The sequence below is a fragment of the Amblyraja radiata genome, chromosome 24, assembly GCF_010909765.2.
Source record: "Amblyraja radiata isolate CabotCenter1 chromosome 24, sAmbRad1.1.pri, whole genome shotgun sequence".
NCBI lineage: Eukaryota > Metazoa > Chordata > Chondrichthyes > Rajiformes > Rajidae > Amblyraja > Amblyraja radiata.
In genome coordinates this window covers 18,204,553-18,222,942 of record NC_045979.1, presented here as the reverse complement: position 1 = coordinate 18,222,942, position 18,390 = coordinate 18,204,553, and the positions used below count along the sequence as shown (strand labels likewise).

The window sequence follows — 18,390 nt, the reverse complement described above, 5'->3', positions numbered from 1 at the left end:
CCCGCGCGGTCACAGGGAGAACATACAAAGTCCCTGCAGACAGCACTCAAACCCGTGTCTCTGGCGCTTTAAGGCAGCAACTTTACCGAGATGCCACTGTGCCACATTCTAGCAGATCACCCCTCAACCTTCGGCGTTCCTGAGAAAACAATCCAAGTTTGTCCAACCTCTCCTTAAGCTTAATAAAGGCAGCATCCTGTTAAACCTATTCTGCACCCTCTCCAAAGCCTCCACGTCCTCCCAGTATTGGGGTGACCAGAACTGCACGCAATACTTCAAATGTGGCCTAACCAAAGTTCTATAAAGCTGCAACATGACCTCTTGGCTCTTATCGTCAATGCCCCGACCGATGAAGGCAAGCGTACCATATGCCTTCTTTACCACTCTATCTACTTGTGTTGCCACTTTCAGAGAGCTGTGGACTAGGACCCCAAGATCCCTCTGCACATGAATCAGGGAAAAGAACGGAAGCAGATGGAGATGGGTGAGGGGGTGGCAGTTTATTGAAGGTGTAGACAGATGATGTAAAATATCAAGCAGGAACACAAAAGCTGCCAATGCTGGGCTCTGACAAGTAAAGATGGTGATAATAGGAACCATTATGGGGGCGTGAGTAGCAGATGGCCGAGGAGTGAGGGGAAGCCGGTGATTGAGAATGAGTGGAATCCAGGAGATACAGCTTGGAAACAGGCCTTTCGGCCCACCATGTCCATGCCGACCATCGATCACCCTGTCGGTCACAGTAGTTCTATGTTATCCACTTTCTCATCCACTCCCTACACAGGGGCATTTTTACAGAGGCCAGTTAACCTACAAACCCGCACGGCTTTGGTATGTGGGATGAAACCGGAGCACCCAGGGGAAACCCATGCGGTAACTTACAAAATTCTTAAGGGGTTGGACAGGCTAGATGCAGGAAGATTGTTCCCGATATTGGGGAAGTCCAGAACAAGGGGTCACAGTTTAAGGATAAGGGGGAAGTCTTTTAGGACCGAGATGAGAAAAACATTTTTCACACAGAGAGTAGTGAATCTGTGGAATTCTCTGCCACAGAAGGTAGTTGAGGCCAGTTCATTGGCTATATTTAAAAGGGAGTTAGATGTGGCCCTTGTGGCTAAAGGGATCAGGGGGTATGGAGAGAAGGTAGGTACAGGATACTGAGTTGGATGATCAGCCATGCTCATATTGAATGGCGGTGCAGGCTCAAAGGGCCGAATGGCCTACTCCTGCACTTATTTTCTATGTTTCTATGTTACAGCAAGAACATGCAAACTCCAATATGGATAATGCACGGTGTTGGGCGTGCAAAAATGGGTTCGTAGTCAAGTGATAATTACCATGCCCAAATCAATCCCCAATTTTTAATTAACTATGCAATTGTTCATTCATTTCGCAACTGAGAAACTTCTGGTTACCTTAACATATTTGCAATACATACAAGTTAGAGCACGTCCTTGTTTTTACAATCATATGTAACATGAAAGACAGTTTGATCTGTCAACAGCTTAGCCAGTAGAGTCCTGTTTGTTTCAGTTCTGTGTTGTAACCTGCAAGCCAGCCACAGAAATATGTTAGAATTGGCATGTTCTGGATTTCTGACTGCACAAGAATTAAATTAAATGGGGAGCACAGTGGCGCAGCGGTAGAGTTGCTGCCTCGCAACTCCAGAGACCCATGTTTGATCCTGACTATGCGTGCTGTTTGTACGGAGTTTGTACATTCTCCCTGTGACCGTGCGGGCTTTCTCTGGGCGCTCCCATTTCCTCCCACACTCCAAACACATGCAGGCTTGTAGGCTAATTGACTTCAGTGAAAAAAAATTGTCTCCAGCATGTGTGGGATAGAACTAGTGTCCAGGTGATTGCTGGTCGGCATCGACTTGGTGGGCTGAAGGGCCTGTTTCCATGCTGTATCTCTAAACTAAACTAAAAAACTAATCTAAATACCTGTCATCAGTTAAATGTTGATCCTGAAATTACAATGTGAACTTAACTTGTTCTAAATTAATAGAGGTAAATATTAGCAGAAGAATATGAAATGTCTGCTGTTTTAAGAGATTTTATCCGATTGCAACTACCGTTGGTTGCTAAATTGGGGCACAATGATTTTCATGAATGCACTGATTATTTGTGAATTCATCATCGTCTGCGTTGAGTATAAGTATAATTGTCCATCCTCAATTCAATGATACTTCATTGTACCATGTACCTAGGTACAGCGGAATGCTTTGTTGTGAGTACAACCCAGTAAAATCATGTAGCGGACCACACCTAGTCAGTACACAAGTGTCACCATGTTTTGCCACCGACAAAGTTACAAAAGTTCACCGAAGAGTTCTATCCACCGCCCACCGCCGCCATGTGCCTTCATTAGTCCCTCAAAGTTCTCACCAGCACCCCGCCAGGTCCCCTCTTTGTTCACGGAGTCCCCCCCCCCACCCCGCCAGGGCCCATCCTCATTCAAGGTAGCCCTCCTCGCTCTCCAACAGGTGGGTCCTTTCTGTGGTGTCTCCCTCCAGGTGGACGCCTATGTGTGACATCGTCTAACGTGGGGAGACTGGTACACAGGTAGCCACCACACTGTCCTTGACAGAGAGAGACCCAGGCCCAACGGCATGGACTCCACCATGGTTTGGAGTCTCTCCTTGCTGTAGACTTCTTCCCACCCTCAACCATCCTCCGCCTGTTCCACCATCGAGATCTCCTTCATGGGGCTCTCTTGGTCAGGAACCATCCCTTCAACCTACCTGCCATGAGACAACATATGATGAGTGTTTGAAGGCTCTGGGCCTGTACTTACTGGAGTTTAGAAGGATGAGGGTGGATCTTATTGAAACTCACTGAAAACCTATTGGGGGAAAAAAAGGTGTCAAGAAGATGAAAGGGTGTTGATTGGGAGGGAAGATGTGAAATGTGAAGCCTGAGGAGGAATATACCTGGCAGGGGGGCAGGGAGGGGGGGAACGCAAGGTGGTGGTGCTTGTGATATAAAAAGCTTATGTTTTCTGACTGTGTTCCTACTGCCCAATGACTCTAAGCAGAGCTGCTATTGTCTTGCTCAGACATGACAACATCCAGAAATGTACAGACAGCTGGGAAGGGCATGAAGACAATGAGTCATTTCAGAACACATTATGTTCTCACCGGATGTAAATGCTGCCTTTGTCAGTCACCTTGCTGAACATTGTTTTCAAGCTCCTAATTTGCCAAAGCCTTCTCCCCTCCTCACCTGGAGGCAGTGGTGAAACGTGAAGCACTGCAGCTTAACCCGCGTGCAGTTGCTGCGGCAGTAACATTTATACAGCAACTCGAGCGGGAGGTCGAGTCGTTCACTTTGCTGGAACTGGGGACTGCCCAGGAAGGCATGATGAAGGATTTAGAGTTCAAAGCCATTTCTGGAGCTCCGAGAGATGTAGCTAGTCGGAATGTGTTAAAGTTACAAAGTGCACGTAAGTTGTGGCTACAAGGGGAGATAATGGGAAGGGTAGTGGGAACATGCTGTGACTTGTAATAAAGATTGTGTAGAGCATGGAGCTTGGAATGGCAGGGAGTGGAGGATGATTCTGCAATCAGTAGAGTAGTGAACTAGAATGTCAGTAAGTGACAGCGCAGGAGTAGAACTCGAAGCGGCACAGTGGTGCAGCAGGTAGAGCTGCTGTTGTCTCACAGCGCCACAGACCCCAGTTCGATCCTGACTGCGGGTGCTGCTGTGTGTGGAGTTTGCACGTTCTCTCCGTGACCAAGTGGGTTTCCTCCAGGTGCTCCAGTTTCAATATCAATGGGCAGAGGAAACCAGTTTAACCTGGCATCATGTTTGGCACAGGCATTGTAGGCTGAAGGGCCTGTCCTGTGCTGTAATGTTCTATGTCCTAATATGTTTTCAATAGAATTCAATATCTTGCGGGTTAATTGGCCTCTGCAAATTGCCCCTGGTGTGTAAGAATGGATGTGAAAGTAGGATAAATAGAACTAGTGTGAATGGATGAACGTGTGAAGAAAGGCCTTGACCCAAAACGTCATTAAATTGTTTAAGAAGGAACTGCAGATGCTGGAAAATCGAAGGTAGACAAAAGTGCAGGAGAAACTCAGCGGGTGCAGCAACATCTATGGAGCGAAGGAAATAGGCAACGTTTCGGGCCGAAACCCTTCTTCAGACTGAAGGAAGGTCAATCAAATTGATTGAGTTCAATTAACATAATAAGGATTCATTTTTTTATTGTGAGATACAGCATAGAAACATGCCCTTCAGCCCACTGCGTCCATGCCGGCCATCGAGCACCCTCGGGGGGAATACTGAACTTATTTCAAGAAGGTTGCAAGTTCAGAGTTGCAATTGCTGTTGATGAGACTTCATAACGTAATAATGCAGAAGAATATTCCATTTTTGAGAGACCGTCAAGCCAGCATTTGCCCACTTTCAATATCTTGTTTTTAAATTAATATTAGCTAATAATTAACAACTTGTGCCTAGCCTTATTATTTTGTAATGGGTGATCAACCAACTAACCAATCAATCATCCAATCAATCAATCAATCAAGCTACTATCTATCTAGCTATCTATTCAGCTTGTATTTGTTTCTGTAGTATATTCATCATTCATATTGGATTTTTTTAGGTTGAAATGATGTAGTGTATTAATTTAGCTCTTCTCATTGCTTTATATTGTATTTACAGGGTCAGATAGTCCTCAATCTATGATGAAAGATCGTTATTGTTCATTCATTTTACGTAAACAAATGCTGGAGGAAACCCTTGAGGCTTGTTTGACTGAACTGAAAAAACTGTGTTTACGCGAATCAGTGAGTATTGGTATTGCAATGGTATTAATTTCTAGATTTAGCAATGATAACAGTATCTAACTGATATTAATGGATTATTCTGTTCAACCTGTATTATAAAAGTAACAGGCGCAGCATATTATGTGACAAAACTTTCATCTTGCTTATGTTATTGTTCAAAGAAAAATTATGCATTTTATTGGACATTTCAATTGAGGACTATATTTTCTCAATTTATGAATGATATAAATATTAACAGTAGGTTAGTATTTATGAGTGATATGACATTGATATATTCATTGTATATCGCTGATGTACAGTGATATTGTCACCGTATTGAGATACATTGTATTTCTCAGTATATCACTGATATATCATACTATATATATAGTACTAGATCAAGTGCAGACCCGATGGGTCTGTTCCCCCAACGTGCGGTTGTGGGGGGGGAGGCGGCATGCAGCGTCACACACACTAACTACCCCCCCCCCCCGCACTCATGCTAATTACCCCCCTTGATATTATATTAATATTATTAATTTTCTCCTTTTACCCCATAACCACCCTATCTACTGACGCATAGCCCCCAACTTGCAGTCACATCTAGAGAGGGGGGGGGGGTAGAGAGTGAGGGCAAAGAGAGAAGGGGGGGGGGGGGAGAAGAGGAGGGGGGGGGGGGGGGGGAAGAGGAGGGGGGGGGGAGAAGAGGAGGGGGGGGGGAACAGGAGGGGGTGGAGAGAGAGAGTGCCTTTTTATTTCAACCCAAACCCCCCAAACAACCATTTGCAGGCAGTGCTTTTTTACTTTAACCATATTTTCATTTTCAAACCACATTAAGGGTACTTACTCACAGTTGTGTGGACATGTGTTCAGTGTTATTCACAGCTCAGAGAAACGTGACCCTCTGCCTTCCTCCAGCTTGCAGACTAATTGAGGCACACCACTTCCTGGTTTTATAGTCCATCCCCCTGCCGCCAGCGGGGGCAGCAGAGAGAATGGGGAATTTTGTAAAATCATTAATATCTCTGTCATTTTTCATCGACTGGAAAAATCTTCGGCACACATGCGGCGGAGGGGGGCTCTGAGCGAGGTGGCCAAAAATAACGGCCGTAGGTGGCGGCATTCTCTCGAAAATCGCAGCACAGATCGTCGATTGCCAAAACCGGTCAAGAACAGACTTTTAATAATGTAGATATGTGTAAGAAGGATCTTGACCCGAAACGTCGCCCATTCCTTCTCTGCATAGATGCTGCCTCACCCGCTGAGTTACTCCAGCAATTTGTGTCTGCATACTATATATATATACTCATACTATACACACTCATATTATATATATATATATATATACACACACAGACACACACACACACACATATTATATATATATACTATATATATATACATATATATATATATATATATACTACATTGATAGGTCACTATGCAGTGATATAGTAATTGATATATACATTGTATTCCTTCATTTTTCATTGATATCTATAAATCTATAAATATGAAAGATATAAATACTAGCATTGGGTTAGTATATATAAAACCTCAGTGAGTTTTGATTTCTAGATTGAACAATGATAAGTGTCCAAATGACATTAATAAATGATGCTGTGTTAAAAAAATGATGCTGTGTAAAAACAACCTAAAATAACAAATAATAAAACAAGCATCTCACTGTAGCTTGGTACGTGACAATAAACTAAACTAATCTATATAACCTCTAGGGCATATCACTCAGCAAAACATTCATCTTGCTTACATTATTATTTAAGACAAGAATGCATTTGTTTGAGGCCATTATATTTCCTTGCTTTATGAATGATACTGTATTACTACCTACAGTAATTATTGACATGGCTTCATCTGTTTATGTTTCACTGTGTTCAATCTTCAGGAGTTGACCGGATATTTGCCGAAGGAGTATCCGTTAGCTGAAGACGAGGAGCCGCCCAGTGTCCGCCGCCGTGTGGGGACAACCTTCCAGTTGGATGAACTGGCAATCACTCCCACAGGAGAGGTAGTCAAGTCAAGAGTGTTTTACTATCATATGTCTTGAAACAGAACAATGAAATTCTTACTTGCAGCAGCACAACAGACATAGTACTCTGTAAATACCATAATAACCAACAAAGTTCAATATATATATATTGAACTTTGTTGGTTATTATGATAATTACAGAGTATATATACTGTATATAGTGGTAGAGTTGCTGCCTCATAGCGCCAGGGACCCAGATTCCATCCATATTACGGATGCTGTCTGTATGGAGTTTGTACATTCTCCCTGTGACCACGTGGGTTTGCTTTGGTTAATTGGCTTCTGTAAAATTGTAAATTGTTCCATTGTTCCTAGTGTATAGGATAGTGCTAGTGTATTGGGGATCGCTGGTCAGCACGGACTTGATGGGCCGAAAGATCTGTTTCCTTGCTGTATCTCTTTTGTCTAAGGTGTATAGTAAAGTCTAAAGTCTCTGGGTTTATTGATCTTATAACCCGAGGACAGTTTGTTATTTAAAAAAAAGAGTAGAATATAATCACAAAGTATTGTTCACCGACAAGGAGGGTTTCTGGACTCTTGATGGAGCAAGTTGGATTTTCATGTAGAAATATTGGTCGGGTTGAAACTTGTTTTAATTCTGCTATTTGCTAGGACACTGAAATGGACCGTCTGGAGCGAGACTTTACTTTACAGCTACAGTTTGTGGAGGCAGCCAAACGCCTTTCTCAGGAAGGAAATCTGAGCAGGCCCATCAGAAATCAAAGAAAACGCGAGTATAAAAAAGAACAAAAGAAACTAAAAGTGATCAAAAAAGCCATAAATGAACTTAATGTTATATCTGATGAGAGAAGAGAACAGACAAGTAATGTGACTGAAGGTAAATTACGATTTTGACTCTTAATATAAATATGTAATATGTTACTTGTCACCACAAACATCAGTATGCATTTTCTGTCATACTGGTGGAACAGTTTCACCTCCGGTATTGCTAATATGGGTTGGTTTGTGATATCAGATAGTGGATGTCTAAATCTTTCTTTGGATAGATTTTCTGCAGGAAACATTAAATCAGCTCATATTTGAAAACATCTGTGTTCATACACATTATATTATCCACAGCGTGCATTCAAGGGCCAGGGATGAGAATACATGGAGTCATAGGACATCGAACTTAGAACAGTGCAGCACAAGAATAAGCCCTTCCGCCCACAATGTCTATGTCAAACAAAATGCCAAGACCATCTCTTGTCTGCACATGATCCATATCCCTCCATTCCCTGCACATCCATGTGCCTGTCCAAAAGTCTCTTAAATGCCACTATGTTATTTGCCTCCACCACCACCCCTGGCAGCATATTCCAGGCAATCACTTTTAGGAGGGGCTCGGTGGTGCAGCAGTAGAACCACTGCCTTATGACGCCAGAGACCCGAGTTCGATCCTGACTACAGGTGCTGTCTGTACGGAGTTTGTACATTCTCCCTGTGACTGCGTGGGTTTCCTTGGAGTGCTCAGGTTTCCTCCCACATTCTAAAGATATGCAGGGTTGTAGATTAATTGGCTTCTGTAAATATCTCTAGTGTGTAGGTGCGGACCCGATGGGCCAAAGGCCCTGTTTCCACGCAGTTTCTTTAAACTAAACTAAACCCAATCGTACCATAATTGTGTACCAACAGGAATAAACATACCAGTGTTGATATGATGATTAATGTAACAACCAACTAATTAGTCCAATTCATGCCACTTATTATTCTTGGTGGTAGAACTTTCTTGAATCATGTTGCAAGATATTTATTAACACTTTAGTGTTAAGTGTAGAGTCACAGAGTCTTACAGCGTAGAAACAGGGCCCAAATTGTTCACACCAGCCAACATGTCCCATCTACAGTAGTCCCACCGGCTTGCGTTTGGCCCATATCCCCCTAAACCAGGGGTTCCCAACCTTTTCCATCCCGTTTACCCCAGGCAACTTTAATAGCACATAACAATGTTATTTCACTTATTTATGAACAACTAATAATAAACAGATACCAATATACCAGAACCAAACACAGGCAGTCAATAAGAAAAAATATGTACAAATTCAGAATCAACAAATTTAGTAGATAGAGTAGAGTGGAAGATACAGAGTGCAGAATATTGCTCAGCATAGTAATGCATCAGTTCCATAGATAGTTCCAGACAGGAGCAGGGTGAAGATGGACAGTGTTGGAAAGAACTGCAGATGCTGGTTTAAGACGAAGGTAGACACAAAATGCTGGAGTAACTCAGTCTGAGGAAGGGTCTCGACCCGAAACGTCACCCATTCCTTCTCTCCAGAGATGCTGCCCGTCCCGCTGAGTTACTCCAGCAGAGGGAATGACTGGGTGGGACTACATTTTGATTATGTTGGCCGCTTTTCCCAGGCATGGTGAAGTGTAGATGGAGACAATGGTGGGGAGTCTGGTATGTGTGATGGACTGGGCTGCATTTAAAAATTCTCTGCAATTTCTTGCGGTTATGGGCAGAGCTGTTCCCAAACCAAGCAGTGATGCATCCCGACAGTATGCTTTCTGTGGTGCATCCTGAAGGATAAATCTGTCATGGCCTATTTTCCAAGGTTGTCTTTGTGTCCAATGTTTTATTGTTGTTGGCTAGCTTTTGAAAAATTGCCACATTACAAACTTTATTACATGCTTAACTAATATTCTTCATACTGTTCAGTATGACCACTTTACAAATGAAGAGATTTAACTTTTCTGTAAACATATTCTGCAAGACATTAAAGAGTTCGTACTTGGAGTGTTGCCCAGTTTAGATCAGCCTGCTATAGGAAGGATTTCATTAAGCTGGAAAGAGTGCAGAGAAGATTTACGAGGATGTTGCCAGGACTTGAGGACTTGAGCTGTAGAGAGAGGTGGGCAGGATACGATTTTATTCCTTGTACAGGCAGATCAGGGGTGATCTTATAGACGTGTACACGATCATGAGGTGAATAGATATGGTGAATGCACAGAGTCTCTGTGTAAGAGTAGGGGCATCCTTGAATAGGTTTAAGTTGAGAGGGGAATGATTTAATAGGGAGCTATGGGGCAACTTTTCCACACAGAGGGCATTTGGTATATGGAAATCTACCAGATGAAGTATTTGAAGCAGGTACAATAACAGCATTTAAAAGATATTTGGACAGGCACATGGATAGGAAACATTTAGAGGGATATGGACCAAACGTGGGGAAGTGGGATTAGCTTAGATGCGGCATTTTGGTCGCCATGGACACATAGGGGTGAAGGGCCTGTTTCCATGTTGTATAGTGTCATGACTCTATGAGATATGTGGACAGTCAGGTCATAACTGTTTCATTTTGTAATGTTAGGCAACCTGTATTTAAATGTAGGACCACTTTTGTAGACAAAGAAGTATTAGTAAGACAACTGATTAATGTAACCACTCTCAGGGCTTTCTATAATTCACATGGTTGACAATAATCATAAATATTTCTTTAGTGATGGATATAGTGATTCATAACTCTCAAAGTCTGACCTTGTACCGTAATGCTGAGGTGTTCCCTGTTAATGGGAAGTTCACTCTTGTACGGGGAATTGTTGGGTGTAGATGTTTTGAGAAATTATTCCTGGAATTAGGGAAGATAGCCAAAGGAACTCTTGGTTCCAGCAACCCAAGTTCCTTCTGTGGGCCCAAGAAACATTACTGACTCTTCTCAAGGGTGAAGAGGATAGAGTGTTTTATTGTCATATGTCCCAAAACGGAGCAATGAAATTCCTACTTGCAGCAGCACAACAGATGTGTAAATATAATACACGGTAAACAATTCTGGCCCAATCCTTACTAGAGTTGGTCTTTGCTAGTAGAGATGTTATTTTCATTGGGCTGCAATGAATTGACCTTTTTTACACTTTTCTAATCTTAGAACCGTAGAGTTATACAGCACAGAGACAGCCCCTTCAACCCACCAAGTCCACAGTGGCCATCAAGTAATCAGCACTCATTTACACTAATCATTTGTTAATTCCAATTCAGTCTCCAATGAATGCCTTCAACACCTTGACTTCTAACACTCACCTGCACACCTCAGGCCATTTACAGCAGTCAATTAACATACTAATCATCCGTGAGATGTGGGAGGATGTCAGAACACCCAGGTGCTGTCCGTGAGGGGTTTGCACGTTCCCCCTTAGATTTCCTCTGGGTGCTCTGGTTTCTTCCCACATCCCAAAGGTCTGTGGGTTTGGAGGTTAATTGGCCTCTGTAAATTGCCCTGTAACATATAGGGAGTGCATGAAAAGTAGGATACTATAGAACTGTGATGAAGCTGAATTTTAGTTAAAATATAAGATGATATTAGATTGGCTTCTGGGCTAGCTTACAGCTTATATTTAGTCTCAAATTAGGCTTGCCTCAGGTTGCGGGTGTGTGGGATAATAAATCCTATAACATTGTCTCCCAAGTGACAAGCAGAGAAACAGCTAGTCACATCTTTGAGTGTAAGATGCCATAAACCAAATGGCCAATGTTTATGAAGGACCAAATGACAGAGCTAGGGTGATCTCTGTGAAGATAAAATGGCCTTATCCAAATAGCCAATGTTTATGAAGGACGAGAGAGGAACAGGGAAGTGGAAAGATAAAATGTCGTAAACCAAATGGCCAATGTTATCTTGTAACATGTAAACAAAAGGCCTTTGATGTGATGCATTCTGTGGAAACCTTTTCCTGTACCTCTGACCATGACTAATGTCTGTGAAATGTGCTAAGGGGACAAAAAAACCCTATTTAAGGCAATGTAATTCTGTTGTTCAGAGAGGTGAATGGAGGACGGTCAAGTGTCTGTAATGGTCACTTGACTGGAGTTCTCCCTCCCTTCCATCGGCCGATAATAAGTAAAGTTGTGAACTGGTCTACCAAACAGTTTGTGTGGTGTCTGTTTATTAAGAAGCGAACCTGGTTTAGTAGTTATAAAAAGTAGCTTTTTCAACTGGTGTGAATGGGTCTTTGACAGTCGGCATGGACTCAATGGACCAAAGGGCCTCTTTCCATTCTGTATTGTTCTATCAATCGGTTAGTGGAAGGATAAATAATTAATATTCTAGGCCTGTGATCCATACCAAAAATATTAGCTGGTTCTCCTTTCACAAGTAGTGACAATAATTACAGTTTATTGGGTACTGTGATACTCTGTAGGGTTTTGAGACTTGGGCTAGTGGGTCAGCATGGACTTGATGGGCTGAAGGGCCATTATTTAGTTTGTGTGAGAAGGAACTGCAGATGCTGGTTTAAACTGAAGATAGACACAAAAAGCTGGAGTAACAGTGGGACAGAAAGCATCTCTGGAGAGAAGGAACGGGTGATGTTTCGGATCAAGACCTTTCTATCTTTGGATTACTAAGTTTGTTTCATTAAGTTATAATGCAAACATAAAAGATTTTATTCGTTTGCAAAAAGATTTCATTTCTTATGTTTTAATTTTAGGACCGGGTGCCTCTGATGACAGTTCTCTGGAAGATGGTAAGTTCTCAACATTAAGGGGGTAAAATTGGTTCTGCTTGGTGGAATAAAACAGGGAAATCGAACAAGATGTACTCATCCCATCCCAAGTCTCTCATTTACCTATTATTCCCCCCCCCCCCTCCCTTTCCCTTCCTCTCTCTCTCCACTTGCACACAAACCCCTCCCACCAGCTATACATTTCGCATCTTCTCTTCCCTCTTGTATGAAAATAATTTCACTGTGTTTGCATATTTAAGAATAAACGCACCATTACACCATTATCTGACACCCTTTCCCCTCTATTTACAATCAAATCTACAATTTTACCAAAGCCAATTAACCTACAAATCTATACATCTTTGGAGTGTGGGAGGAAATCCACGTGGTCACAGGGAGAACGTACAAGCTCCGTACAGACAGCATCCCTAGTGCAGAATCAAACTTGGGTCTCTTGCGCTGCAAGGCAGCAACTACTGCTGCGCCACTGTGCCGCCCAGTTTTGTGTTTTGCTTTTGTAAGCAGCACATTTGATCTGGACAGATAAGTTTGAATTCAAGTGCAACCAAGGAGTTTAAGAGCCAAGCGTCAAAAATGTTTTATTGTCATATGTCCCGAAATGGAACAATGAAATTCTTACCTGCAGCAGCAAGTAATTTAAGTAATTAAATAACTTTGGAATAAATAAGCAGTATCAGTAATGAAAACCTATTGTAGTTATTGTAAAATCTGCCTGGTCCAACCCACACCTCTCGTGCCCCATCATTCAAGTTGTCTCTTAACTGCCCTCTGCAATAGCTATTCAGCTCAGGAGAAATTAGGGATGGCATTGAATGCTGGGCCCATTGTTAATGTTGATATCTCATGAACAAATAGATAATTTATTGTTTTATCGAATTCTTTGAAATATTGGGTGGCACGGTGGCGCAATAATAGAGTTGCTGCCTTTCAGCGCCTACAGTGCCTGAGGCCCGGGTTCGATCCCGACTACGGGTGTTGTCTGTCCTGAAGTTTGTGCGTTCTCTTCGTGACCGCGTGGGTTTTCTCCGAGATCTTTGGTTTCCTTCCACACTCTAGAGAAGTGTGGGTTTGTAGGCTAATTGGCATGGTGTAAATGTAAATTGTCCCAAGGATAGTGGTAATGTGCGGGGTTCGCTGGTCGGCACAGACTCGGTGGGCTGAAAGGCCTCTTTCCGCGCTGTATCTCTCAACAAAACTAAACTAAATCTATATTTTTTCCTCTTTCATTGACCCATGCTATTGTTTGATTTCCACAGACACAAAACAGCGTCACAGTCAATGCTCGTCCACAGAATTCTTGGCAGCGACCCATCCGTTACAGAGAAGTAACTCACCGCTGCTTCTTCTGCAGCCCCATAGACGCACCCCACCCCAAACTCTGGAAGGACTTGTCCTGGGCCGTTATCAGTGCAATGACTATGACAAATCACCCATCATGGACACTGCATGGATGGAATCTAATCTGGACAAACCCTACGAGAGAGTGAAAAGGCGTTGCTCTTTAAATAGCAAGTCAAGGTATAGCTTGCGTTTATTATCTCATGAGGATCGGTGCTCAATTGGAGTGTTGCTAAAGTCATTGGCAGGGTTCCCGCATCCTATCAAAATGCATTTGATATTCCCATTTTGCAAAGTTAGAACATAGATCAGAAATATATTGATTGATTGAAAAACACAACATGGAAGTAGGTTTATCAGCCTATCGAGCTGGTTGATACAGACTCAGTGGGCCAAGGGGCCAGCTTCCGCACTGTATCTCTAAAGTCTAAATAACATGTGGGGCAATGCATGCTATCCCATCAGATCAGACAATAATGCACATAAATACGTCAAACTCAAGTACATTATGTGGAACAAAAGGGAGGATACTGAGTGCAGAATATAGTTCCCAGTATTATAATGCAACAGTTCTGTTGACTCAGTCCACTGTTCTCAATTAAGTAGAAGTGAATCGGACAGAACCCTAGCTTATGGAAGAGCCATTCAGAAGCCTGATAACAGAGGGGAAGACACTTTTCCTGACTCTGGTGGTGCCTGCTCTTGCACCTTCTGCCAGATGGGAGCAGGGTGAAGAAGGAATGTATGGGGAGGAACAAGTCTTTGATTATGCTGCCTGCTTTTCCGAGGCATCGAGAAGTGTAGATCTAAAAACTCTCTGCTGCTTCTTGCGGTCTTGGGCAGAGCTGTTCCCAACCTGACAGGATGCTTTCTGTGGTGCATCTGTAGGGGTTTATGAGTCATGGAGACATGCCAAATGTCCTCAGTCTCCAGAGGATGCATGAATTAAATTTCATTCATGGGTGGCACGGTGGCGCAGCAGTAGAGTTGCTGCCTCACAGCGAATGCAGCGCCGGAGACCTGGGTTCGATCCCGACTACGGGTGCTGTCCATACGGAGTTTGTACGTTCTTCCCGTGACCTGCGTGGGTTTTCGCAGAGACCTTCGGTTTCCTCCCACATTATTGCATTAGTAAAAACAGGGTGGGCCACGTGAAGGTTGCAATCTCCCACCCCAACCAGCATAAACAAGGACGAGTCACATCCTAGCCACTCCCTCTTCTTCCCTCTCCCTCAGGCAAAAGGTATAAAAGTGGGAAAACACACACCTCATAGTTTCTTCCCAGCTGTTATCAAGTCAAGTCAAGTCACTTTTATTTATATAGCACATTTAAAAAAACAACTCTTGTTGGCCAAAATGCTTTACATTGGTATAAGAATAGTATAACAAACAAAACAGGCAACTGAACCATCCTATCACCAACTAGAGAGCAGTCCTGAGCTACTATTTACCTCAGTGGAGACCCTCAGACTATCTTTGATTGGACTTTACTGGACTTTATCTTGCACTAAATGTTATTAGCATTATTCCCTTTATCATGTATCTGTACACTGTGGACGGCTCCATTGTAATCATGTATTGTCTTTTACTGTCTAGTTAGCAGGCAACTAAAGCGGTACATGTGACAATAAACTAAACTAAACTCAAATGCTGGAAATCGGAAATCATTGCACAGGTGCAGGGAATCACATCAAATTTGTTTAACAATGTGCATAGCCAAATAGAAACGAACACAGATTATTGGTTTCTGTCTGAACTGACAATGTTTGCTTGTCTGGGATGTGAACCAGTTTTGCATGCTTGACAGCCTATTTGTAATCGTATATTCTGGTGGAATCTGTGAGTAACATTCTTGAGCATTATGAACCAGGAAAACCAAATGATCTTGGAGTTCATTGCTGAATCAGTTGAAGTGATATATAATCTTACCAAGATGGAATGTCCGAGATAACAAATTTACCTTGGTATGGTGGCGCAGCGATAGAGTTGTTGCCTTACAGTGCCGGGGACCCGGGTTCGATCTCAACTACGGGTGCTGTCTGTACGGAGTTCGTACGTTCTCCCTGTGCCCTGCGCGGGTTTTCTCTGGGTGCTCGGGTTTCCTCCCACACTCCCAAGATGTACAGATTTGTATGTTAATTGGCTTGGTAAAATTGTAAAATTAGTGCTAGTGTACGGGGATCGCTGGACGGCGTGGACTCGGTGGCCAAAGGGTCTGTTTCCACGCTGTATCTCTAAACTAAACTAAATTAAACTTTCAGAGATGAAGTGAATAGTTTTCTTAATATTAGTTCTATTTCTGCTAGTGTTGCCATACAAACCATGCATTTCATGATTCCTGTCATGATATCATTAAATAAGATAATGCAGACAAAGTAAATTTACTGGTATATACAGTATAAGCATCTAAGAAGCTTTGTAGAAACAAGGAACTGCAGATGCTGGTTTACAAAGAAAAGGCACACAGTGCTGGTGTAACTCAATGGGTCAGGCAGCATCGCCAGAGAACATGAACACATGATGTTTTAGAGTCGGGGCCCTTTCTTGGACTCAAAAGGTGACATTTCTGGTCAGGACCTGATACGTCGCCTATCCATGTTTTCCAGAGATACCGCCTGACCCACTGAGTTACTCCAGCACTTTGCTTTTTTTTTTTCTAATGTCGCTGATTTGTTTCTTTTGTTAATTTTTCAGTAGCCCAGCAGTGACCCCAGTGGAGTCTGTACTGAATGATTTTTCACCCTTTCAGCACTTTGAAATGAGGAGCAGTCACTGCCAGAATCAAAACTCACCAAGTGCGCCCTCAACACCAGAAATGAGGGGGCGTGTTCAACATCAAACAGGCAGGTAAGAGGATGACGAAATGTTATGGCGTATTTTTCTCTGGTAACTGGAATCATTTCTAATCTGAACAAAAACTACACTCAAAAGGTATTGGGAGGCACAAGGGGGCAGGGTAGAGTTGATGCCTTACAGCGCCAGAGACCTGGGGTCACTCCTGACTACAGGTGCCATCTGTACAGAGTTTATACGTTCTCCCTGTGACCTCATGGGTTTTCTCCAGGTGCTCCTGTTTCCTCCCACACTCCAAAGCCATTCAGGTTTGTAGATTAATTGGCTTTGGTAAATTGTGCCCAGTATGTAGGATAGAACTAGTGTACGGTGATTGCTGTTCAGCGTGGACTGGGTGGGCCAAAGGGCCTGTTTCCATGCTGTAACTCTAAACTAAACTAAACTAAACTAAATATTCTAAAACTCTTTAAGAGCTACACAACTCATTTATGGAATAAAGTCAAGACTCATGGAGTCATACAGCATGAAAACTGGCCCTTCGAGCTAACTCACCCATGCCGACTAAGATGCCCCATCTAAGCTAGCTTCATATCTCTCTAAACCTTTCCTATCCATGCACCTGTTCAAGTATCTTTTAAATGCTGTAATTGTACCTGCCTCAACTATCTCCTCTGCCGATTCGTCCCATATATCCACCACCCACTGAGTGAAAAAATTGCCCCTTAGGTACTTATTTTTCCTCCTCACCTTAAACCTATATCCTCTGGTTTTGATACCCCGACTCTGGGTAAAAGACTCCAGGGCTTTCACCCTATCTATTCCCGTCATGATTTTATACACCTCTATAAGATCACCCCCCAGCCTCCTGCGTTCCAAAGGAATACGGTCCTAGCCTGACCAAACTCTCCTTATAACTCAGACCCTCTAAATTGTCAACATCCTCGTAAACCTTCTCTGTACACTTTCCAGCTTAACAACATCCTTCCATCATCAAAAGACTGGAGACATACAACTCAGGAACAGGCCCTTTGGCCCAACTCGTTCATGCCAATCAAGAGGCCCCATCTACAATAGTCTCACCTGCCTACATTTGGCCCACATCCCTCTCTCAACCTTTCCTATATTATATGTACCTGTCCAAATGTCTTCTCAACCGTTGCAGATCGTTCCATATATCTATGGAGCGAAGGAAATAGGCAATGTTTCGGCCTGAAACGTTGCCTATTTCCTTCACTCCATAGATGCTGCTGCACCCGCTGAGTTTCTCCAGCATTTTTGTGTACCCTTCTGCAGGTTATAACCTGTTTAAGGATTAAGGTTTGCAAATTCTTCCACACATTAAACCAGTGATGTGCTGGAACCCCTACTGTGGATGGGGCTTAACCATCAGTGATGCCTGACCTTACACAAGGCACAAGAGATGGGAGTCAAGTGTGTTTAATTATACTATGTTCCTGCAGCAGAACGATGAGATTCTTACTTGCTGTAACTGTAGAGGCCCATTAGCACAATAACACACAGATAAATGTACAATAATCGATAAGGCAATAAATGAATAATTGATAATACTAGGTAACCAGACCTTAGTAGTGTAAAACTGAAGTACAGCGTGCAACCGAAACAAAGTCCATGGTAGGTAACAGTTGCTGAGGTAGGGTTTCAGGTTAATGTTGTCAAGAGCTTGATGGTTGTTGGGAAGAAGCTGATCTAGAAGATTGAGGGGGGATCTTATAGAAACGTACAAAATTCTTAAGGGGTTGGACAGGCTAGATGCAGGAAGATTGTTCCCGATGTTGGGGAAGTCCAGAACAAGGGGTCACAGTTTAAGGATAAGGGGGAAGTCTTTTAGGACCAAGATGAGAAAAACATTTTTCGCACAGAGAGTGGTGAATCTGTGGAATTCTCTGCCACAGAAGGCAGTTGAGGCCAGTTCATTGGCTATATTTAAGAGGGAGTTAGATGTGGCCCT

At 42.9% G+C, this 18,390-nt stretch overlaps 1 protein-coding gene across 3 annotated transcripts in view; it reads left to right on the top strand.

Annotated features, from left to right (window-relative positions):
- inava (innate immunity activator) overlaps positions 1 to 18,390 on the top strand; it is a 46,989-nt gene that overhangs the window by 20,948 nt on the left and 7,651 nt on the right. For 2 of the 3 annotated variants that reach the window (XM_033042528.1, XM_033042530.1), the window contains exons 3-8: positions 4,674 to 4,798; positions 6,684 to 6,806; positions 7,440 to 7,665; positions 12,255 to 12,290; positions 13,547 to 13,808; positions 16,323 to 16,475. In XM_033042528.1, coding sequence (XP_032898419.1) covers positions 4,674 to 4,798; positions 6,684 to 6,806; positions 7,440 to 7,665; positions 12,255 to 12,290; positions 13,547 to 13,808; positions 16,323 to 16,475 — 925 coding nt within the window. Of the gene's footprint in view, positions 1 to 3,226; positions 3,448 to 4,673; positions 4,799 to 6,683; positions 6,807 to 7,439; positions 7,666 to 12,254; positions 12,291 to 13,546; positions 13,809 to 16,322; positions 16,476 to 18,390 lie in introns of those variants that run through there. The other variant, XM_033042529.1, reaches the window with a different exon arrangement.